Consider the following 25,375-nt stretch of genomic DNA (forward strand, 5'->3'; position numbering starts at 1 on the left):
ACCCAAGTCATTGGCTACTTTATGGAACTGTCTTACAAGCTGGCACCTATTCTTATAACAACAGGGAGTATGGACTTATGATCACACTATATCATTAGCATCTAGTATCATTTTTTGGAAAACAAGAGCACAAAAAAAGGCACAGTATTAGCAAGGGTCTTTCCTTTGCACAACCCGTCAGTTAGCTGTATTTAAATTTAGTGAAGGATGACAAAAGCTTTACATTTACCTATATACCTATGTACAGATATTACTTCTGACTCTTTAGTGTCATAAAGTTTAATTTGCCAGAATCTAATGGGACTCCTGTTACTGTCATGGCGTGAAAGACAGGAACAAGAAAAAATATTTTCCCAATCACTGATAATAAACAGTATTAAAAAGGTAGCAGATGGAATATACTTGGCTTACAGCTACCGTTAATCAAGGTCCTGAGATTTATCTTGGTCTTGCATGTTGTTGGTATGGGAGGATAATATTGAGCTTTAGCTTTAAAAAGTCTCTGCTATGAGTAAAACAACACTAGGCATGAAAAACAGAGGCAAACGTGTATCCCCCAACAGTTAATCCTGGAAAAGAACAGACACAGAATGTCCTACCTCTTCTGGACGTTTCTGTGCCACCGATACCAGCTCTTCAGAGCTACTTCTTGAGGTAGAGGGTACCACATTACCTGGGGCCTCTGAGACCACCTCATTTGACGGCTCGGAGTCCTGAGGGCAACAGAGACAAATAGACCCCTCAGCAGCGTGTTGACGTGGCACGCCAAGAAAATGAGACTTTTCAGAGGAACTGCGCTCTAAGCAGAGACAGAGAAATGAAAAATACTTGAGGTCTAAAACTCTACTCTTTTTACCTTGGGCAACTTCTTTTACCCCAGAGGCAAAACCATCTGTCATATATTTTCTCTTAAAATGGTAATACTTTCTTCAAAAGAGCATTATAAGACTTATTAAATAGCTATATAGCATTTCAGAATTGCAAAGTTCTGAATAAGCATGTTTCTTTTGCTCATACCTACCCCTGCTCCTGAACTGCAAGGAAGGGAATATTACATTTCATCCCCTTATTCAAGATGGAGGTTTCTGCAACACAGCTGTGACCATGCTAGAACAACCCCCCACAAATGTAATTTATCAATCACTGAAAAACGATAGAGCACACAACCTGGTAAAGTTGGTAAAGTTAGAAAAGTTAGTAGAGTTGGCTGTCTATTAGTAACTTTAACACTACAGTAAAATAAATAAAATAAAAATTACATAGTTTACATTCTACTTTCCAAATTACCTTGACTTTGCAATGCAACATGACTAGATCAGTCAAAACAAAAACCACTTTAATACCTTCACTGCTTCAAACAGTGATTTTGATAACTGCATAGATTGAGATATTTCACTACAGAGAAAAAATCCATTAATCAGTACTATCTCTACTGTGCTTATTGTAATGCTCATTACAGAAGATATTTTAGATGTCATTGCTTAGCAAGCAGAATACATGCTTTTGATATATCACTTTCTCTCTATAGTCATTAATTGCAAGGAAATCAAGATTATACTTTTGGAAACTGCAAGTTGCAAAGCTCATTATTAAGTTTTTCAACATAACAACCTCTAAAAAGTAAATTAAAATTTCATAAAGATAATATTCTGCATTTGCAGTTTAGCCCAATGTATGTTTGGACTGTTGGAAGGGAAAAAGTGAACACTGTGGTCCAACACTCGTCACTGAATCACATGGAGAATGACAGGTAAGACCAGATATTGTAAAAGAATTAATACATGGAGGGGGTTGCTGGAGGCTAGAAAGTTGAAAAAATCTCTTTGGGCCTGGAGCGGGAATACTCCAGTATCTCTATTTCATTTACCTTTTCAGGTGAATCCCTTTAAAATATCTTCTGAGCTTAAATATTTCAAATAAAGCTTCTCAGGCCTTTCTTGTTGCACCACCTCTCTGTGACTTAGAAAAAGGATATTCTGGCCCATTCTGTGACTTATCACCTTAAGTTTAAGGTTCAGTATGAGGAAGACATTTTAGGAAAAATCAGCTTCCAGCAATGACTAAAGAATACTATTGATTAAAATGCTAACAATGAAGTCCAACTGCCATTGCACTGAACTGTTTTATGGGCATAAGCACTGGATCTGTGGAACAAAAGGAAAAATGAGATTTTTTGGTAGAGCTACTATCCCAAATAATACCATGACAGGAATAATACACTATTTTTCAGCTTTCTCAGTTCCTCAAAAGAATATCAATACCACGGCTAAACACAGTGAACTACAAGGAGAAGCATCTCTAGTATTCTGATAATAAAAGTCTGATTTTCCTCTACCAGCTGTACGAAAGCCCGATGCTCTATATGCCATCAAAATAAACTTTCCATCGTGTTCATCTTGACAGCTTGCTGTTTTCCCTAGCACATCTGGACTTGCACAGGCAAACGTCCTCTCTCTCAAAGGCCGCCTCAGTTTGGTTCCCAGTAAACTATGACGATGAGACTATCTCTTCTTGTTGACCCAATTAGCCATGAACTGACTCTGAGTACTGAACAGTACTGTTTTGTTCTCTCCTTGAGAACTGGAAAGTTAAATCATCTCCATGCAATTTACCAGCTCAATATGTTTCCAGAAGCTCTTCTGTGCTCCTTACAAAAACAAAAGTAACAACCACATCTGCTGGAAGAAAATGATGTACATGTCTGAATTCTTTGGTTGAGTGATTTCTCTCCTCAAATTCTGCCTCTTTTGTGTCTGAACAAACTTTTATTATGTTGCTATTACCTGTGGCCAGATAATGGTAGCAACATTTTTTCATTACTTATGATTTTTGAAAGTAATAAACGATGGTTTTCAAAAACGGTCTGAGCAACTGCAATTTGGTAAACATACATTCCTGTTCCATTCCTCTTGCCTCAACAGGACCAGCATGTCACAGATTCTCGTACCCCACCAAGTCTCAAATATCTTCTTTCCAAGCAGCTTGGCCATCCTTCTCGATAGCTTCTTAAGAACCAGCTAGCTAATACAATACTTCCATTTTTAAGGAGATGGATGGAAATCAAATTTACTTTATTATTCAGAAACCAAGCCGAGAAAATGCGTCTCCCTTTCCAATTACACTGGTTTTATTATCTCTTTTCACACTGCTGTCGCTTCTTAGGAAAACTGTATAGAGCCCGAACATATGTAAGAAAGGCAATCTATGTTGCTCTGAACTAGTTCGGCAATATGTGAAGTACAGCTTTCAGAAATAAACATATTCAGTAAGTGGAATGAGATCCTTTCATGTAAGGTACAACGATAAAAATGCTGCAAGGTGCAAGGGAGAACTTTCATAAAGCTTCTTCTCAGTGTGTTATGAGTACATGGCCAAATAAGCAATAGTTCTGGTAACAAATTCTGGTACCTTGACCTTGAGCGAATAAAACAACCTGAAAAAGTATTAGCATTTTTTACTTTTGTAAAGAAAAGCAAAAAATCGGTATCTCTGACCTCAAACAACATTTTTATTGAAGAAGAGTTAAAAGTAAAAATGTATTTAAAAAATAATTAGCTTCTTGTCCTTCCTAATTATTATTTGTATCATAATATACTGGAGTGACTTTGCAAAAAGTCACTCCCTTCTTTTTTCAAGGCCTTGTACAATGAAAACCACATCAATCGCACTTCTCATTGATCTGTGAGCCTCAACTGCAGCAGTGATGGACACGACTGTTCATGGACATGTAACCTACACAATAAGTAATTTGGTACACACCTTTTCTAGTGCTTAAGCCCTTCCCATTTCATTAAAATATTATTATATTTTCCAACCTACATATGAAAGCTCATATATCTGCATTTTCAAGTTGGATAGATCAAGACATACCTTTCTAATGGATCACAATATTTAATTATATTAATTAATAAATTATGGGGGAAAACCACTATTAAGTGGTACTTCCAGTTTCCTGAAAATATAGAAATTCTTTATCAAAATGTAAGTGCATCATAAACAAATAAATTCAGAAGGCTCAGTAATCACATTTTTCCTGCAAAATGCTGATTTTGATCAAAGCTCCTCAGAACATGACTTATGAAACCTTGAAGAGGAAACATGAAATGTGTAGACATTCTACTATGTTTATGCAAGAAAGACAGCCCTGCTTTGAACTATGTCTCTTTTCATATGAACTAAATGTTCATGCAGTTTAAGAACAGCATTGGCTTGAATCAATCACAGTTCTGAAAAAAAAAAAAAAAGGCATTTGAATTACATGTAGATACAAATACATAACAAATTGGACATTCTAGTCCTGGGACGGAACTTGCTTGCTAGTCTCGGCACCAGTTAGAACCTTCTCGGCAGCAGATACAAAAGTGTAGCTTGTTAAATTCTGAATCTTGGACCTTCAGCATTTTAAATTTATTTTTTTTTTAATTCAGGTCAGCAGAGATCAAAGGTGACAATGACTGGTAGGAGGTGAGAAATCAAAGGTGCATCCAACTGTAGCACCTCCCTCAAAGCATTTTCTTTTCTCCCCTTCATCCCATTTGGCATATTTGCTATTTGCATCTACTATAATAGAAGCAAACAGTGTGCTTATAGTTTTGTCCTTTTCTATGCAGAAGTATCACTGATACAGTACGCTGAAAAATCAATAGTGCATACAGAACAGATGTGGATTTCATTTGTGAGCTACATAAAAGTGATAGATTTTGGAGGAAAATATTTACATTTTCTGCTATGCTGATGTTGTGGCTTAATTTGAGGACTTGACTATTTTTACTTTTTATTTTTTAAAAACCAGACCACTAAATACAAGATCAATACACATATACAGATATGTATTGTATATGTAAATATGATACAGATATGTATATACAGACATGTATATTCATAGGGAATGTTCACAGTGAACATTACGGTAACAAAATACTGTAATTGTTTACCAACCCATGTTACTGTCAGCACAGATGTTGACTCATACGAAATAGAAACTCTACACAGCTTCTGATTTTGAAGAAAATGGAGAACTGATGTATATATAAAAGAGTATGCATAAAATATTTTGCTAGAAAGCATAAGAAGTTGCATTTGAAACAAGATGATGGAAAAATAGTGTCTTACAATGGTATTTATACCAGCCAAGCATCTGCTATTTTTTCTGCCATTGCTACTTCAAAACAAAACAAGACTAAAAAAGAATTGAAACAAATCAACCCACAAACCCACAACCCTTTATACATGATTTCAAGCTGACAGGTTTGAATATATTATGTTAACTCTGCATCGGTTTTCATATATCATCCTTTACCTTGGTCCAGTTGAAAATTACACAAGTCATAAATTAGCTTTAAACAAGTTTTGAATCAGCCTGGAACTAGTTTTCAAATTAAAGAACCGTCAGTATATTACATGGTACTGTCATTTTATTACCCCAATCAATTCTGTGTGGCCTGAGGTAGAAAGAAAATGGATGCTGTCTTCATTTGCAAAGGGTTTATCTCTCACACCAGGCTCTGAAAACATGACTGCAGTAATGAATTGGAAGCCAAAGTTACTAACAAAGACTTTTAACAGTAGCAAAGTAGAAATATTTGTCCCCCTTTACACTTACAAAAGGGGAAAAAAAAAGCTCTTTCTGAAACATGAAGCCAGCTTCTTAAGGCTGAAGGACTGTGGGAAGAAATTAGCACATTTCTATTGAAGTGCTAAAGTGCTTGTAGCCTCACAGAGCATCATTTTCAGTGCTGCACAGCAAAAGCCTTCCTGGGTCAGACCGAAGGTGCTTCTCTAGCCCAGACCGCAGAGCATCCCTCTGTCAGTGAACCAACCACTCCTACCCACCCTTATTCTCTCTTACACCCCTGGGACATACTTTGAAAGTATTCACAACATCTTAGCCAGAATTTGGTAAAATCTAGCGAAGACGAGATACCTATAGTTCTCCACAGTTCACGGGTGGCCAAAGTAAATCCCCAGGACAAATGTAGAGTTTATCTCAATCTGCTTACACGTGAGATCAATCACTTTGCCATTCCTAGGATTTTACCTTGCGTTAGTTAATGAGGTAAGAACATGGGCTTTAAACTTTTAAGTCATGCTCTGCAGCTGTAAAATTTCCCTTCCTCTTTCTATTCTGCCTTTGTCACTCTCCTCATGCTGATTTCATTTAACATCTGACAATCGCCTCTCTTCCTCTGCCCTCTCCCAAGATAGGAAATTACAAATGCAACCTTTAATGTACACGTGCTAACCTCCTACGCTGCCAGTCACAGAGGCAACACTGTTATGTCCTTGGCTATTTTTTCTCTCTCTTGAGAAGGGGACGATGACTTCTATGTTTATACACTGTTAAAACAACAGGGTCTCATTCTCAGCTGACTCTGAAACTACCTCGGTTCAGGTAATAAACCTTAACCTAGCTCTAAAACCTCTGCGTTCTTTTAAAGACAGAAACAAAAGAAAAAACTTTTATAATTCTCTGTTTTCCAATATAGAAACTTAATTACATTCTTTAGCCTCACGCTATTTTTTTTTTCAAACACACTGTGCAATAAGAAGGAACTAATAAAGTTACAAGAAGTTTCCAATAAATACCCATCTGTTTCAATTTATTATCCCTCTATCTTTCAATAAACTACAGCACTGACAAAGCAAGCTTGCATCTTTGAAATCTACCTACATTTCCAAGTGTCAAAGGGTGAATTCCTGCTTTTATGGTTGTTTTAAAATAAGGATGCTACTATTGCTAATATTTTACTGGAAGTGTTTGAACAAATTATGAAAGGAAACAGGGTCGTGCATTTTCTCTGGATGCCTTCTTCAAATGGAAAAAAATAATTTATATATATTTAAAGATAGAAAGATCACTCTCAAAATAATGTTTTTCATGTTTATTCTTCCAACTTTATCACATGCAAATAGAAACAGCAAACAGGAGAACATTTCACCATTTGAAGGTATTATCATTTACTGACCTCTGGAACCTGAATTAGTTTCCCGTTTCTAACCCACATGTTTTCTAAATTTCCATTCCTCAGTGTATTAATCCTACTTCTCTTTGGACTGAATTCTCCACCTTTCAAATCAAACTGTCCTAGGCTATTGTATTTCCCTTTTACCTTCTCATCATTCATTATTTCCCAACATTCAAAAGCTGTTCTTTTAGCTACCCTTTCAATAGCTGCTTTTTCTGACCCCAGAATTCTCTGAACTGTATTCAAAATCCATTCTTAAAACACTGTAATTAATAAAACCACATTAGAATACAAAAACTGTAATTAAACTTCAAAATATAGATTCACCACACTAATCTCATCTCATATGTATAATGCAAAGGAATACAACTTTCCTGTTACTGTCATGGATTAAAGCCATTGCTCACAGGTACAGTATGGCTCAAACTATTGGCAAAAATTTCTGTACAAACATGAACATCATCACCAGACATTTTTAGAATTTCTTCAATAAAGGCAAAAAGCCAGTATCTATCCTTTTTGTGCTAAATCTCCTATGTCTTGCATAATTTGGTAATTATCTGGTGCACCAGAGCAACAGATTTTATATGAATATCCTTTTGCAGGATATTAATTTACTGGCAAGACTGTTGTACTATGCCTTTATCACGGCATATAAGAGTAACTCAATACTTTTTCCTTTTTTTGTCCACACCGCCTTCTTCCTATATATTGTTCGGCTATTTTTTCTTATTATGAATTAGGTTACAGGCATATACTATAGCCTAGAAAGTTATTTTTGTCCTAATTTTATATTTTACCGAGTTTTAGAAGTTATTTTATGGAGTTCTAAAAGCTCTTTAAGACAATACACACCTAATTTATTACTGCTGGATCAGGATATTTCATCTTCCCTGCGCCCGTTTTGTACAGCTCTGATCTCTCCGATCTTTTTTTCCCCCCGTCTAAAAAAAAAAACAAACCAAAAGCTGCAAAACAAATTCTCAAACACATCACAAGCATCTACGGCCACAGTAAGTGTGGCGCTTACTGTGTAGCTGTACCTGTGTTGCATGTAACTGCAACTGTTGACTTCAACATATTTACAGAATGATACGGGCACCTTACACCTAACATTTAAAACAAGATTTTCTAAACAACAAATGTACAAAGCCACCTGCTATTACTTGTGGAAGGTAGTGCTGCAGCTACAATTGCTAGATTAGTAAGGCTACATTTGGGTTTCCAGTTGACTGTTTCCTTAAGCAATGTTTTTTTCCTTCAGAAATGATCAGGGGCAGACCACAGCAATCCACTCATATAGGCTCTCTAAAAGATAGTTTTACTCCATCTGTATTTCTTTTCAAATTATGTTCAAATTGCCCCAAATTTTCCATGCTCTTGGATTGCTGAGGCATTGACAACTTGGGAGTAAGGTACAGCAGCAAACTCACTTCTACTTCTCAGGGTCAACCTGCACGTTTGCACAATTTATGGTCAAAGTAGTTTGCTTTACTCCACTTCAGCAGCTTGGGAGAAAGCATACACATAATTTGCTCAAAATATTTGGCTAGTACTTAACTTGAACTAGAAGACTGAGCACTTGAGAAGATCTCTGCTCCAAAAAGCAGCTGCTTTATTCCAACAAAAATAGAATCTAGCTCAGAAAAGGCTTTCTTTCAAGCAGACAATCTTCAGATATTATGCATCAGCATGCAGAGTGTGTCTGTCAGATGTTGGAACAAAGCTTCAAATTGTACCATCTAACTTAATTCTCAAGACAGGGTGTCCTGGTTTGGGCTGCAATAGAGTTAATTTTCTTCCTAGTAGCTGGCACAGTGCTGTGTTTTGGATTTAGTGTGAGAATAATGTTGATAACACTCCGATGTTTTAGTTGTTGCTAAGTAGCGCTTATCCTAAGCCAAGGACTTTTCAGTTTCCCATGCTCTGCCAGCAAGCAGCTGTGCAAGAAGCTGGGAGGGAGCAGAGCCGGGGCAGCTGACCTGAACTAGCCAAAGGGGTATTCCATACCATGGAACGTCATGCCCAGGATATAAACTGGGGGGAGTTGGCCAGGAGGGGCAGATCGCTGCTGGGGCATCGGTCAGCAGGTGGCGAGCAATTGTGTTGTGAATCACTTGTCTTGTCTTGGGTTTTATTTCTGTTTCTTTTTTTGTTATGTTCCTTTTCATTACAATTGTTATTTTTTTTATTATTGTTATTGTTAGTATTATATTTCATTTTACTTAGTTGTTAAACTGCTCTTGTCTCAACCCATGAGTTTTACTTTTTCTTCCCGATCCTTCTCTCCATCCCACTGGGAGGGGGGAAGGGGGAGCGGCTGCGTGGTGCTGAGTTGCTGGCTGAGGTTAAACCATGACACAGCGTCAGCACATTCATAGGGGTTTTTTTCCCCTTTGAGAAGTCCTTTAAGTAATATTTATTTAGCTCCTTACATCTTCATCAGCACTGATTCTTGCTTTTCAACTCCTTGAAGCCCAGATTTTCCCAACGTAATGCAAAACAGAGTGATATTAAAATGTGTGATCACCGAAAGCATCACAAAATCGTCAAAGACTACTTATTAAATCAAGACTGGTTTTCATCTCTCCCCACTTCCAGAATTTTTTTCCAGTAACAAGAAGAAATAAAGAAAGGGTTTGCACAGTACATAATTTTCTGCACTCCAAGTTTATTACGCAAGTTTTGTAGCTCCCTAAACTTTCCTCATATGGCACCCACTTATCTGCCTGTGCTTCAGAGGTTTTCCATAAACACTCTACCCTGCTCCGGGGGAAGTCTCTCTGTGTGCCCTCCATGTCCTTCTTTCCACTTTGCCACAGCCCTATTTCTTAATTCACCCCATTCTCCCCTATAAAGGTTTCTGTGTATTTCTCCAAGTGGAATCTTCTCATTCTTATCAATGTGTGTGTGCTCACATTTCCCCTTTTATGCCAAGGGCACTTCTTGCAGTCCCATTATTTTTTCTCATCCTGCTTCTCTCTCTCCCCCCCTTTCTTCCTCTCCCTCCCTCTCTTCTTAAAAAGTACCATCATTTATTTTCAACTGATAAAGCAGAAAAATAAAACATTAATTCAAGGCTATAAAAATACTTTTAAAGAATGAATCTATCCATAGAAAAGCTTTCTATAAAAATGTTTATTATATCCTCCTTTACAGATCTCTCTAAATCTGAATGTGCCAAATTAAAAAATCTCTTGGACATCCTTTAAGAAGCTTCAAACAAATGTTAGGAACACTATTTTGTGGGTGCCCCTGACTTAGTCATTCACGCTAGTCACTAGAGTAATTAAAGAAAATTTCCATATAATTTTATACTACTAAATAGAGATACATACTCTTATTAATATAAAGTAGCCAGCTAAAACACAAGGATATTTTGTTCTGTCAAACTGAGCTACATCATTGACAACAGGCTGTTTACTAAAAAGGGAATGAACAGCCCAGTTGACACAGTTTAAGATGTGACATTAATCAGCCATCTTTTGCTGAGCCCACAGGAACGGAAAGGTCACAACTAGTGCCGCTGTTTTAAAGCATCCTCAGAAAGGCCTGGAAATTCCTCATTCTTCCCTAATTAAGAATGCTGTAAATGACACATGGAATGATGAGGCTAAATTCACTCGAAATGTCAACTTTACTGCCTCGTTTTAGGAGGCATTAGTATTTTCCCTGTAGTTTTTTTTTTGTTTTTAAAATTACATCTACCAGACAAAATTCCTTTTTATGTTTCTCATCTGTAGTAGAAAACACACACCAAGTTTCTTACTCTTAAATATAGTTGCTTAATAACATTGCAGACCAGATTCTTTCAGTTAAAAGCATATACATACAGTGCTTATACAAACATACAAATGATAAAATTTAATACCCTAGCAGTATATATCCATGTATTAATTTTTAGGCTTTCGACCTTGAGACTACTGATATGTGAATTCCACAAATTCTTTTATCAAAATAGGAATGAAATACCTTTTGTAGCCAATGAAACCAAAACACAAATATACCTTTGATACAGCAAACATGAGTGGTTTTAATAGTCACTTCATACCAGTAACTATTGTGGTGCAACAGGAACAGCTCTGTAGAGCAAAGCAGTTGATGTTGAGGATCAGCCAGACGTACTCTATATGTTTCAAAGATACGACTAGTTTGGTCACAGAGATGGCATGCCCGTTAGCAGTCAGAATACATCCTCAGCTGCAGCGTCCCTTGACAGGCATCCGGTTTGCACACTCTTGAGACCACTCCGTAATGTGAACCAAAGCGTAGCAATTGGTGGCAACTGGGTGATTCCTTTCAAAAATGCATTCCCCATCTTAACCAAAATGCTAAGATAAATACACACTAAGATACCTCAGATTAAGGTCCATGAAAATGAGCATACCGGAATGTAGAACCATTTAAGCTAATCAACAGGAAATGTTCAAAATAACAGGGTATTTTAAATGCCAGCTTTATTCAGAATTCAGTAGTGTTACCCTGGATTATCAACAGTTCCCTTCCTCCTCCTGAGAATCACTACACTGAAAGTTCTCTGGGGTCTAACAACTCCTCCTCCCTCTTTCCTTCCCCCCCCCCCCCCCCAAATTAAAAAAAGAAAAAAGGAGAGACAGACACATTTAATGCCTTACTTTTAGACGACGGTTTGATTGCTGCCCTAAATTAATTGGTGAACACATTCAACCATCATAGGGAAGATCCTGGTACACTTCCCTCTTCCTCTTCTTAAGAGGGTTCATAATCATATTTCCCAAGGGATTGCTTAAGCCATCTTACTATTCTTTAGCTGAAGCAGTTGCTTTGCATGGAACAATGAGTCAGTGGGTAAAATGATTCGCTGTATGTTAATCAGGGTACCTGAGAAAGGGTACAAATTGTCTTCTGCATATTTTACTATTTTATATCAAGGAGCTTTTCAATCTCTGTCTATGCTGTACCCAGAAAGCACATAAACAACAATAGGTCTATAGGTCATTCCAGTGAGAGAATTAATAACAGATTAATGAATCACAGCTCCCAAATCTCAAACTTTTTGTATTTTCTCATAATTACCTTTTAAATGTAAGATTCTTGAAGCTATCCTTACATGAATACAGACATCTTATAATAACCTTCAAAAAGTTCCTTACCACCAGCAATCAAAAAAAAGTATTCAGAATATCATTTTGCTCGGAAGTTCCTCTGCCTTCTGCAATACTTTCAACCTAAACAAGCAGTGGAGATATTGCGCACTAGAAGAAAACGGTAGGACAAACTGCATATTCATTTAATACACAATATACTTGCAAATACTAGTACCTGATATGTATCCTTATTTATTGCACAGGACTGGTTACACGTTTAATATTCATTATGTCAATGACTGTATCAATCTGCTGACACCCTTCTATTTCCAAAAATAAATATGTGGTGTGATTAACCCACTCTAAGTACACTTGTGTGTACCTTCCATAAATACTGAGTTATCTTGCTATTTCCTTTTTCACACTTCTTTTCTTTGGCTATTTATACCACATCTGAAAGGATACCATCTGGCCTTCTAGTCTTCATGAGATTAGGAGCTAGAAGAAATCTTGGTATCTACAGATTCCAAGGTTTTCCACATATAAAATCTTTTGGTAGTTTGACACAGCTGAAATACACTTAAGACTTTTCAAACATGCCCAAAGGTGTTTCGAACCACTGAACCAGATAATAATTTTCAACCGTTACCACAGACACACTTACTAAAAAATCTAAGATAAACTTAATTGCTACTAGAATTTAACAATGCACTATACATTTTAAAGGTTTAGTGAAAATCTTTTCAAAAGCCATCTTAAAATTCCACATAATATTTGTGCTTTTTCTTGGTAGAGCTGATTGTAATGCTCTTACAGTTATATTCCCACACAAGCTATTTGCTGAACCAATTTTAAGAAGAGGGAACTTTTCTGCTACAGAATGCTAAAATCCAAGTGATGAGACACTCCTTTGCACAGAAAGTGGCTGACATAGCACAAATTGGCAATGCCCAGCTGTCTTCTGCAAAATGTGATTAAATGTGGCTGGCACTAAGAGAATCTCTATTTGAGAATGGCGACTAAACCTCACCACCACTATCTAACACGACGATGAAAAGCAACTCTTGACTCTGCTAAAATTCATTACTTGCTTAGCACTCCATAAAAAGGCACTTTTTTGGTTTCTTCCCCCCTCTCCTTTCTCTCTCCTGGTTCAATATGATTAGATTTTGCCCAGGCAGCATTAGTAATTTATACTGATGAGTGACACATTACTTAAAGTGACATATATGGCTGCACTTCTTTGGAAGACTTTAAAATAAAATCAGCCTTGAGAGTAAACATGAGCAGGTAATTAGGAAACTATGATAATGTGTTCAGATCTTATCCAGAGACTAATAATTAAAGGTCTAATTCTTCTTCTGTCATATAGAATATGATTACAGGTGATGTGCTAAGATACTTTGCAGGGTAATAAAGTTGACTAGTGAGGAATTAAGATATATAATTCTTCTTTAATTACATACCTTCTAGTTCTATATAAAACATAAGGCAAGAAATATCTTTCTAGGTAAAGAAATTTATCTCAGGCATTTGGTAGCAACAGAACATTGCTTTGCAAAATTAGAGTGGAACGGGATGCCACCAGACTCCAGAGACTTTGCACTTCTCAGGATTCCCTTTGTTTATACCACTGCAAAGCACACACCTTTTGCTATTTTCTGTTGACTCTTCAATTCTTCATGAATATGCAAATTAGAAAAGATTATGCACAATGGAAATGTTTTTTAATACTGCCCTCCTGGCAGCTTACATCATCTAAACCAAGAATTTAATCAAGGCTCAAAAGGTTAAAAAATCCAAAAGTCAGTTACAAGCTTTTCATTCACACTTTTTTCAGATGCTTTCAAAATCAACATGTGTTCTACTAATTAAGTGAATAACACTCAAAATTTCCAATAGGGTTGTTAATAGAAAGTAGTAATGGTCAATTACAATTTATTGGTAAATTTGTTTATGGCTCCACTGTCAGCATGAAGCCCCCCATTATCAATACTCAAAAGGCTCATTATTTTAGGAACTCTAGAAGTAGGGAGACAACTGGATTGATGAAGTAGATCTGAACGTATATCAGTGGTGTAAGCTATGATGCTTTGGCAGCTACAGTTTGGTGACTTTCACATGCTCGTAACTTCCTTTTGCGATTTCACTTAAAAAGGAATGTAAAACTGAGAAAACCTGGGTTAAAACTACTATCTCCATGTCCTTGACATTTCAATATAGCATCTTCAGTATGTAAAATTTACTGTCACAATACTACTCAATATTGTGAATATCTAGAAATTGATTTTCAAAAGCAAGAAAGAGAAAGCCTCCAGTTCTTTAAGGAGCAAGCATTCCCCCTGTCTTTCCTAGACAGTACTCCTCTATCAGCCTTCTCACATCCTTTGAGAGTACGCATAGCTGCATACCAAAGAGGAGGTATAAAATCTTCCTGTTGCAGGGTGCTGCTGAGGGCTGAAAAAGTGCTCTTGTTTTTTATTCTCTCATGCTGTGTTAGCATAAAACCAGGTTTAGTGGCTTTACTTCAAACACAATGCTAGCTGCTTTTTGGATTTTTCCCAATTGCAGATAGGTCCCAGCAGAGATTCTTTGCCACTCAGTATTACAGTAGTGGGCAACATAGGCTGTTAATTCATTTTGTCATGGCTTAGGAAGTGTAAGTCACAATTCAGTAGAACAGCTATTTCCCAGATAAACCGTAATTGTAAGCAGATTCTGTTAGAAGCATAACCTAAAGAAGGTAAGGAGTAGCAGTAGCATTTCTAACAGCTGCCCACAAAGAGATTTTGTTTCCTTAACCACTACCTTAGAGTAGGTAATAGTTATTCTATCTAAACTAAACCACATCTAAACTAGAGGTTTAGACATTTAAATATGAGATTGTGTCTATTCAGATTAGATGCATTAAAAATGTATAATCACTACGCTGTGTTTGTGATTTAAATTTTTTTTAAGTCTAGTACTTTACTAATCAGGTACCTCTTAAATGTTCCAATGGAAATTAGACATGGGTGTGTATTTTAACCAAAGTGATAATTAATAACCAAGCTTGTTTCTAATTTCAGCCATGTTTTTTTTTTTACTTCAGTAACATACTTTTAGTTGCAAAAAAGCAAAACTGTCACGACAACTTATAAAAAGCAGGACTACCTCAGTAATAATTTGATTCATGACACACTCACAAAGCCTCTTGAAAAAATAATTTGCTTCATTTTAAAGGTAGTATAAGGTGTGTGCGTATAATGACATCAGAATGAATCACTCTTTTCAGTAGTATTCGAAACATTTTTTCTTCCTGCTTTTGTCATAAAATATTCACCTTTTCGGAAGGCATTAAATGATACTACTGCTCTCCCGTTAAGAAAAAGGACTTACAACAGTTTTCCAAAGCCAAAACTTTGCACAAAATTCTGTGTTGTTGGGTTGTTTATGAAAAAAAGTGAATGAAGTTAAGCAGCAAGTGATTTCTTCAGCCTCCTGGATAAGAAAAAACATGGGGATGAAGTAAATGAATCTTGGAAACCAAACAATTTTTGGACCAAATACCATTAAAATGGGGCTTTTTTGACAAAAATACTCATTTAAAACTGCTGTGCATAGTTTAAATCTTAATTTTCTAAGAATATACCACTGGAAAAACAGACTCTTATCGGGTTTATTATAACAGATGGTTTTTGACAAAGTTTAATGCAAGAAAAAATTATTTGCACTCCTAATTGGTACTTTATTTTTTAAACATTTTAATTAATACTTTTTGATCTACCCCAGTGTTATCCTTCAAAATCAGAAATCTGGTTTTGCATTTGGCACAACAATACCTCATTAAGAAAAAGATCCCTGTATTTCAATTTCTTTAAACTTCTGGCTGGTATTAGATGTACTATCATCTCTTTAACCAGTCAAAAAGAGACTTGTTCAGACAACGTTACGGGAAAGACAATGCTGTACTGTATTGTCCTTTTTTTACTGTACTTGATACAGTTAAGCTGCACCTAAGAAGTACAAGTACTAGAAGTCCATGATGAGGATCTGGCAGTCAGTAACATGGGGTATTGGAACTGGTAGAATTGATTCTGATGTGGAGAAGAATTAAAATATTTAAAATAAGCATCCGCTCCAGAAATATTTTACAGTGATTAACCTTATTTTTCATTAAAACCTAAGCTTCCCACCTACACTATGGGAATCTTCTTTTGCCAGCTAAGTGTATCTGATTATTTGGATTAATTTGGGGATTTAATACCAACTAACTTTATGCTGAGCTTATCCGCTATTCATAAATCAAGTCCCATCTTAAGTTAATTTCAAGGCTGATTATTTTTGGAACATTTTATGGTATAAATTATTCATTACATAGATGTATTATACCTGTTTGCCAGAAAATAACAGAGGCTGTGCCAACTAATTTTTTTTAAATATGATACCTGGGGAGCAAATATTAAAACACAGTTGGCAATATTTCAGCCAACTGATAAGAATTACTATACGCTGCAATTTCACACTTTTTTTTTGACCATCTTGATAGTGAAATTCATTTCTGTGCCAAGGTTTGGCATTATTGAAGTTCTTAAAACAGCGCATAAGTGGTTTAAGGACTTGTGTTAAATCTTCACACAGCCTTACAGATTTGGATAATTTTCTCTTGTTCAGTTTTAAGGAAATCATTCCGGTGCCAACGTTTGACTGCTCTTCACAAAGCTAGGAAGACAACAATGATTTCAAAACAACCACATGTTTTCCAGTTGCTGTATAAAAAGCATCTTTTGTTCCATGTCACACAAGAAACCAAAGTCCTAATCTGATTTATGTAGCATAACGCAACTCTCCTCAACCAACTTTAAAATATATGAATACACACAAAAATGTTTAACTATTGTTCTTGATGACCATATAATAAAATAGATCATAATATCCACACCTAGTAAAAGTGAAATGCAGTGAAAATTACAAATGCGGTCACTGAATTACACTATACAATTTGTTATTCTGTAAACCACTTTGAAATACTCCTAAATTCTGGCTGAAAAATGTTGCATAAAAATTGAACTTTTTTCCATTATGTTATGTTCTGCTTGTATCAGCAAGCAGATTCATTAGCAGTATTCTTTTATCATTTTTCAGCTGCAATGCTGTTTGCCATGGTGGCAGTACATTTGCTTGTATGTTGTGTCCTCAAAAGAAGGTTCTCTGATGCAACAGTCTGTCTGATGTAAGCTGACTAAATTAGGGTTACGGTTTCTTTACAACTGCAGTCACCTTTTGTCAGAATATGCAACTGAAACAAGTTTGAATTAATATAAAAGACCTTGAAGGACTTTTTGGTTTATTTTTTGAAAGATCTATTTTAAATGCAACTACTTAAAATCACATTGTATTGAATGATAAAATATATCATATATAAAACATATTTAAGACATGATTAAGCAGGCATATATACCACCACCATGTGCCAACCTCATATATTATATTCAAATAGGATTTTCTTGTATATATAAAATGTAAAAGATTTTGGCTATATTGAAAATGTTTTGTTCCAAACGTTTAGTAAATGCCCAGATAAAGTCTGTCCATGCAACGCTGATTCAATCATCTTCTGTGTGCACTCAAGCAAGGAGAATCCCACCTAAACTATAACCCTTGCTAATCTAAACTGGCTGTCTTGCCTCCCTCCTATAGTCAGCGGACAGGAAAAGGCAGCTCCAGAGAACAACTCATCCAAATCTACGGAAAATGTCTAAAATAAGGGAGCAGTATCGACATTTTGCAAAACAGAAGCCAAGACACAGCGAGAGTAAGAATTACAATTTCTATTAAATTAGTTACTCAATTTGCAATAGCCCGGACCACATCATTATGGAGACTTCGTACTTTCAAAACACAGCTTACACTATCACTCACTGCAGCTCAGAGAATTCAGTATTTTTGCATGTTGGGCCAAGGGATCCAAGCTGGGCAACAGCAAACAAGGAGAAAAAATTACTAAACATCTGAAAATCTTAATTTGTCTAGCACTCACCGGAGTTCTGGGGTGAGACAAAGGTAAAATTCAATTTTCTGGTCACAACTCAACTACTTCAAACATAAGGTCAAACTTCCTTTTTTTTCTGTTTCTAAATCATCGCTTCAGTTTTCATGCCTTGCAAAACCTAAAGATAGTTTCTTCTCCTAATACTCAACTCAAATTAATCCCTTTTAGTGACCCCCGACAGCTAAATCAGAGAAGGCAGGGGTCCTATAGAAAAAAAATAATATCACAGCATGAAGTGATTAAAGGCTGCAAATTCACACATAGCCACAAAGGGACTTAAAGCGCTGCATTCCACCTTAATTTTGATATTTCCTAAATTTTGGGAGCTTGACATCAGGATTTTTTGGTTTCATTGTTTATTTTTTAACACACGTGTGAAACTACACACATGAGGAAATGCTCCCGGAGCTTGAAAAAAAGGCATAATTAAAAAGATTAAATTCCATAAACCATAATGACATTGTCACCTGCACAACTCATGAGTGGATCAGAAACGTCTACACTCCTCAAAGGCCTTCTTAACCACCAACTTTATTTTTTACTAGAAGAAGATTCCATGGACTACAGGAATTAAATTGAATTGCTCACTTTTTTCTTTTTATCTCACCAAATTAAGAGGTTTGAAATAAATTTTACAGTTTAAAAAATATATTTTATTTAAAATATTATTTCAAACATTATATTCAATGTTTTAATATTACAGTGTCCAATTAAATTTACTTATTCACTATGTGAAAGCGAGATATACCCAAAGAAATGCTTCTACTTGGCTAATAAGCAAAATCATCCATGATTGCTTTCCAACACAAAAGGTGTACAAAAATATATTACTTGCCAGGGTTGGTGTGTCATGTATTTGTAGTTCCAGAAAATATTTCCTGAGGGGTTCAGATGAGAATTCTATGCATATATACTGGCAATTTATTTCCACTGAAAAAATGCAATACAGTAAAAAGATGAAATAAAAGCAAACTAAACAAAAGTCTAGAGACAAGGCAGCTGCTCTTGCAGCACTCAAATAATGACCTGACATGTACACTCTGCAGCGTTTTGCAAAATAGCTTGTATGCAAAGATGAGCAGATAGAAACCTAACTAGCACGGTCATTGTAACCACCATGATGTATGTTTAAACTCTTTGATGCCTTGGTCCTTTGCAAAATTTTAAAATTGGAGGAGATACTTTAAACAGTACTTTTTAAATGGAATACAATAGAAAGGAATCCACATCTAATAATAATGAGACCTCATAATGAGACCCTTATCACACATAATGAACAAATGGTCAGGCCACATTTACTCCTACTGAATATTACCACATCATAATATTGACTAATTGGGGTTTTATTTTATTTATTTTATTTTTATTAAATTCAACTAAAACAAGGTTCTATATTCATTCTGAATATCACTATTTCAAACTATCAGGAAATTCATGATTTAGAGTACTGTTTGGCAATCCTGAAAGTGCACCGTAATCCTTTTGCAGGGTAGATGGATAACGTTATAGAAATGGAGAGCTTACAGGTTTACTTCAGCTTTCATGTGATGCAACAAAATCTACAACGTTTCTGAGATGAGAGAGCTTGTCAGATCTTAGTAGTGAGCATCACCCATTCCATAAAAGTGACAGCGAGTATTACCAGCAGAGAAGCTGTTGCCCTCATGCCCTACAGCAAAGTCCCTGTCTGTCTATTATTTGACAGGCAGGGTAATATGGGAATATGTTACGCTGGTGGAAAAACCGACACAATTGCTGGAGAGTCCTGTGACTAGTATGAGCAAAATGGAAGTAGCATGTCCAACATTTGTGATAGATAACAATTTAAAGCATATGTTCATTACCGCTAAATTACATCCCTTCTACTGCTGACACCTGCAAGTGCTTAGCAAAATCTGGAAATAAAATCACATTATTTGTTCTCAGCAGTATGCAACTTTTCCTGAAGACCTACAGTTGAAATTCATAATTAGAAATAAAAACTAACTGAACCATTATATGCTACGCACTATAATCTCTCTTGTCACTGAAACAGTGTAATTTACCTACCAATTATTTTCAAGGCCCAATACTGCTACAGAAGATATTGTTGGGGAATTTTAAAATGTATACTATAACAGTGACTTAAATTGGAGCAAAATAGATGAACAAAGTTGAAGGAATGAAAACTAAACAATAGTCTCCTTGGCCAAAGCTGGAAATTCAATACCATTTTGCTGCTATAATCCGTACAAGAAACTTCACTGTGACACACCAAAATTTGGATTTAGTGAGTGACTGAGAGATGGAAATTGCTGGTAGCTCAGGCTTGCAATTCATCCACAGGTCAGACAGAGTGTAGCAAACAACGCAACTTTCTCTACAGTTTTCCTCTTCTGAGCTCTAAGTACACGTTTGAGAGACTACCCCTCTAGTGAGGGGTAGAAAAAGCCTTATCATATCAGTTCCTCCTGGCTGTGAAAAGCTGTGCAAAATTGCAGATATATAATACAAAATCCTAAAGCCATACAGAATATTGAATTTGAAAATGATTAAGTACATAAACAAAGCCCTAATCCTTTTAAAAATACATTCACATTGAGGCTGCAAGGAGTTTAACTCAACACCATATAGTTTGAATTTGTTACACAGTACAGAATAAAACCCAAAAAGCTACAAAAAAAGACTTTAAAACACAGAGAGCAATACAGCTTTTTCAGAGAAATTTCTCTGCACAGCTCTGTGGAAAAGCTATGGGAAAGTGACTAAACAAAACCACAAGGAGTCCCCAGAAGACAATTTTTCAGTATCTTTCATATTCACTACATATTCACTCAAATACAATTTGAATTGTCTGTGCTTGAAAGTGCAAAAGACTTTATTTAAATTTACTCATTAAAAATCTTTATGAATGAAAAAGAAAACTAGACACAATAACAAGCATTTTTTTAATTTGTAATAATCACTAAGATAACACAAAATATATCATCATTCTAACGATAAAACTTTGTTTACTCTTCAGAACATTGTATTTTTCAACACACACCTTAAAACTAATACACGCCCTGCACTAAGCGAAGTCAATCATACTTAGTTTACATGATAATGTATTTTAAAAATTTTATCTGGTACACAGTGTGCTAATCTCCTGGAAAACACATTTAGAAATTACAAACCCTGGTTTTACTGTTTGCTCAGAAGTCGTCAAGAAAACAGGAGACAGAAGATTTTAACTAATGTTATCAAGAACCCCTTTTAGTATAAGCAGGTGACAGAAATTCAATAACAATTTTAATTCACTCTTGGAACGTCCGTTGCATGTAAGTGGTATTCAAGAAAGATTGCTTGATGTCCAAACTGTAGTGGACAGCTAATTTCCGATGTCTGTCTTCATATCTCCTTACAGAAGAACAATTTGATTAACCCCCTGGCGTGAAACTGAATACCATATTTTCCCAGTTGGAAAGGGACACTAGCAAGCCAAAAAATGATACCTCTCTCTGAACATTTTGTATCTTCCATTCTGAAGAGTAACGTTATGAAAGAGTTTAAGTATCCAAGTATGCTAACAGGTAACTTATGACAGCATCTCTGCACAGCTGTGTCCCTGTGTATTCAAATACTGAGTCGCTTCCTTACTAGTTAAAAAATTCTGCAAAATACAAAGAAAGTGGCAGAATAGCCTGTAAAATTTTAAAGACTTTTAGAATGCTCTGTTATTTTAACATTGAGGTATCAGATGCATTTATAAATCCAATTTTGAAAATCAACTGGAAAGTGTCTCTTCAGAGGTTATGGTGATGATAGAAAAGAATGCCAGTATTAAAGAAGCTTCTGTGCAGACAAAGAAAGCATCAAAATCTTTATTTTTTGAAAAGTCAGTACTACAGAAGCATACTATTACTGTCAATATTATTAAAGAGAGTTAATCCATGTCAAAAATTTAGTTCTAGTTTTACAATGTTATATTTGATCAAGGCATACCAATCAATATAAAGTATTAACAACCTTCATACGATTTTCCAGTGAAAAAAGAACAGGTTTAGTAATTCAAATAATCTTCATTTATTTAGAAAAACATGCATTTTCTATCACTGTCCTTAGAGGTTTGTATTCTGTACTACTCCTGAAATACTTTCACTTGTCAATAATGTTACCAATCCTGATATAGTATCCATACTCTTTCCTTTCTCAGAGAGAACATAATGTGAAAAGAAAGCATTTAACTGGGATAATAAAATTATCTTTATTGATTATTTCCATTTTGCATACATTCTGTTTTTTACCTGTTTTACAGAGAAACTGAAATCATTACTTTATGACCTTCTACTGTTTTTCAGAGCAGACCTATGTATAGCATTTCAACAAAAACTTCAGACGCTAAGTAAGACTGCTAAACCCAGGATACTTCAACTATTTCACAGGATGAATTAACTTACTTTGGAGGATGTAGAGTCACATTCCTGACAAATCCATCCATAGCCAGTCTGTTTAGGAGACTTTTTCAAGGGAGGGTCTAGACAGCCAAAATGATAGCAAAGCCTGCATTCATCACACCTGCAACAGAAAAACAAAGTATGTATTTATATATAAATGGTACCTCTATACTATTTTAGATTGAGCTTCCTTGCAATTCTCAGTACAAGATTTCCTGATCCATTGTCATGATACAGAAAATCCATTTTCTATAAGGGGTATTTTCAAACACAGTCACTTCAAGTAGGTTCTGCCCAATTTGGAATATTCTGATGCAGACACTCAAACATCACCTTTGTCATCATCTTATATAAATGCCATTATTTCAGAGACTTGCAAATTAAAGAAAAAATGTATAACCAGCTCAGTTTTTTAGGGACTTCAAAGTCATTCATTGCCATTTATTTTCAGAAATCTGTAATTTTTTTAGACAGTGACAATATTGATTTTTCATAGTTTTAAGACACCATTTTACACATCTACTTTTTCAAGGCAAACTCTGAAATGTTTTCTCACGCATCCAACAATTCAAGTAGAATTTACAGCTATGAATTATATTTTTTACACTAGGACTATATGGTTGGTAAATAAATGCACAAAATACTTTCTGATTCGCTTTGAATATTCTGGAAGGTGGCATTAATTTAAAAGGATTTCACTGTGATCTTTCACTTATAAAACTGCCCTATGTACACACAACAGTTTTATGTTCTTTTTTAATAAACCTTTCATTAGTGTTTTGTACTATGTATGGTCCACATAAAAAGCTCAAAACATATAGCATAGCTATTGTTCACCTATTTTTAATGTACCAGCACTGAAGAAATGCTACAGTATAACAAGTGCTTCATGAAAGGATTTTTAAATCAGTACAATACTATGCTCAAAATGAGAGAGATTATTAAAAGCAAATAATAGAGATTTTCATATATCCTACTGAACTTCACTTTATTTGCATATCCCCCTGTATTTTTTTGTATGAAAAAGAAAGCTTTTTTCAAATTTACTTTGCAATATTCTCTTCATTAAATGCCCTTAAACTCTGAATTAAAGCCAATATAAATGATCCAAAAATAGGAAATAGAGTAAATGTTTTCTAAGAAATCCCCCACACTTTCTTTCTCTGGTTCCCTGGCCACTCATTTTCTCCTCTACAAAACATGCAAACACAAAAATCTCAAAAAATTGCAATAATAGCATGGCACAGGCATCATCAGATCAAAGACGGAGGGATATAATTCATGAACAGAACACACAGTGCATCACAGAAAGAGGATTCAACTAACAGAACATACTGCTGTACTAACAGAAGAAAATGTTCATGTGACTCTTCTCCAAGTATTAGTCTCCAAAGAAAAAGTAGTAGCCGTTTTCTGATTATGATCGTTTAACCTAAGTAAATACTTTTGTCCTTGCTGTCAAGGCTGTGCTTGCTAGGGAAGCGTTCTGGTTTGAGCAGTTATATGTAAGACATGAGCACTGCTAAGTGTGTTGCATGTACTGTCTTCCACTAAGTAGAAACTAAAAGCAATCATCTGCCTATCCACAGGATGCAACACTGGACTGACATGGTTTTGGTATTTTTAAAAAATGGGATATACCATACTACAATCTATATCCTTAGGTTTGTTTAGTAATAATCGAATTCCAGGACAAAGAAAACAATCAAAAAAGGAAACCATTCTCAGTTTTTAAAGACAGAAGAGTTCTAATGTAGAAATACATTACTTACAATCAGGAATATATGCATTTTTATTTCTTGTGAAAGGCATATTAAAATAATAAAAAGGTTGAGAGTGGGAGATGAGATATGTTACACTCCTACATCCCAACAGCGTATGTGACCTTCAGCAAAAGATTAAGCCTCCTTTGAGCCTCAATGTTCTCATATGTAAAGGAATATATTTTTACTAACCTATTTCTATATCTAGAATCTTATTCACCTAAGTGCTTCCATTTGAGCAGTGTTTATCAGAACTCCTTTCTTGTAAACTGTTTGGGATCCTCTAAGTAACACAAAATAAAGCATCACACTATTTCTGACTGATTTAGTGTATTTTCAGAGCTTAATCCTCAAATCTACATCTGACTTCAAACAGTATTAATTTAGATTTTTTCTGAAGTGATTGTCTATAAACACAAGTGTTTATACATTCAAAAGAAAATGTTTCTCCTTTAAAATTATGCTTTGCCATCTCTTCTTACATCTTTTCCATTTTGTATCTGGAATGTGGTATTTCCCGACTGCACCTTCAGCCACGTTTCAGAAGTACGCTGAGGGAGTTAGCAAGGCTGGGTTGAAATAACCAGAACATTATGACATTAAATACAGATCTGGAGGCACCATTCTAAAGCTGAATGTTTTTAATATTTATTGTCATTAATTTTTATCACTTCAAAGCTGTTTAGTTTGGCAGAAGAAAAATTGCATTTTCCTAGAATGAGTTAAAAACATCTATATGAAAGTTTTCAGATACTAATAGCTTCTATCTGCACCTGCACGGCTGAGAAAATGCAAATAACAAAAGCATATTTTCATGTATCAAAACACAAAAAGCTGCATGGTGATAAAAATGAAACTGTACGAAATATTTTTAAACACTTCCTTCATACTGCTTTTTATTGGAATACAAATTCGCTGATTCTGAAGTTCCCAGAGCATGATGCTGGGAAAATGGATGAATACACTGTACCTTGGTTAAAGATGATGCCCTAGCTGTCTGGCTAGCTGCTGAGACTGACTTGGGACAAAATGTGAAGCTTACACACATCACAGTACAGAAAACAAAATTGGCATTCTTAATTCCTAGTTCCGAAAGAAAACCTTATACCTAGGTTAAAATGGCACTAGTAAAATG

The 25,375-nt window shown here is 35.5% G+C and overlaps 1 protein-coding gene across 1 annotated transcript in view; it reads right to left on the minus strand.

Moving 5' to 3' along the window:
* The window catches only part of PHF14 (PHD finger protein 14), a 175,875-nt gene that overhangs the window by 35,208 nt on the left and 115,292 nt on the right, over nucleotides 1-25,375 (minus strand). The window contains exons 17-18 of the mRNA XM_050891828.1: nucleotides 22,481-22,598; nucleotides 600-713 (exon numbers count right to left, since the gene is read on the minus strand). Coding sequence (XP_050747785.1) covers nucleotides 600-713; nucleotides 22,481-22,598 — 232 coding nt within the window. The remainder of the gene's footprint in view (nucleotides 1-599; nucleotides 714-22,480; nucleotides 22,599-25,375) is intronic.

Source organism: Gymnogyps californianus, chromosome 2, assembly GCF_018139145.2.
Source record: "Gymnogyps californianus isolate 813 chromosome 2, ASM1813914v2, whole genome shotgun sequence".
NCBI lineage: Eukaryota > Metazoa > Chordata > Aves > Accipitriformes > Cathartidae > Gymnogyps > Gymnogyps californianus.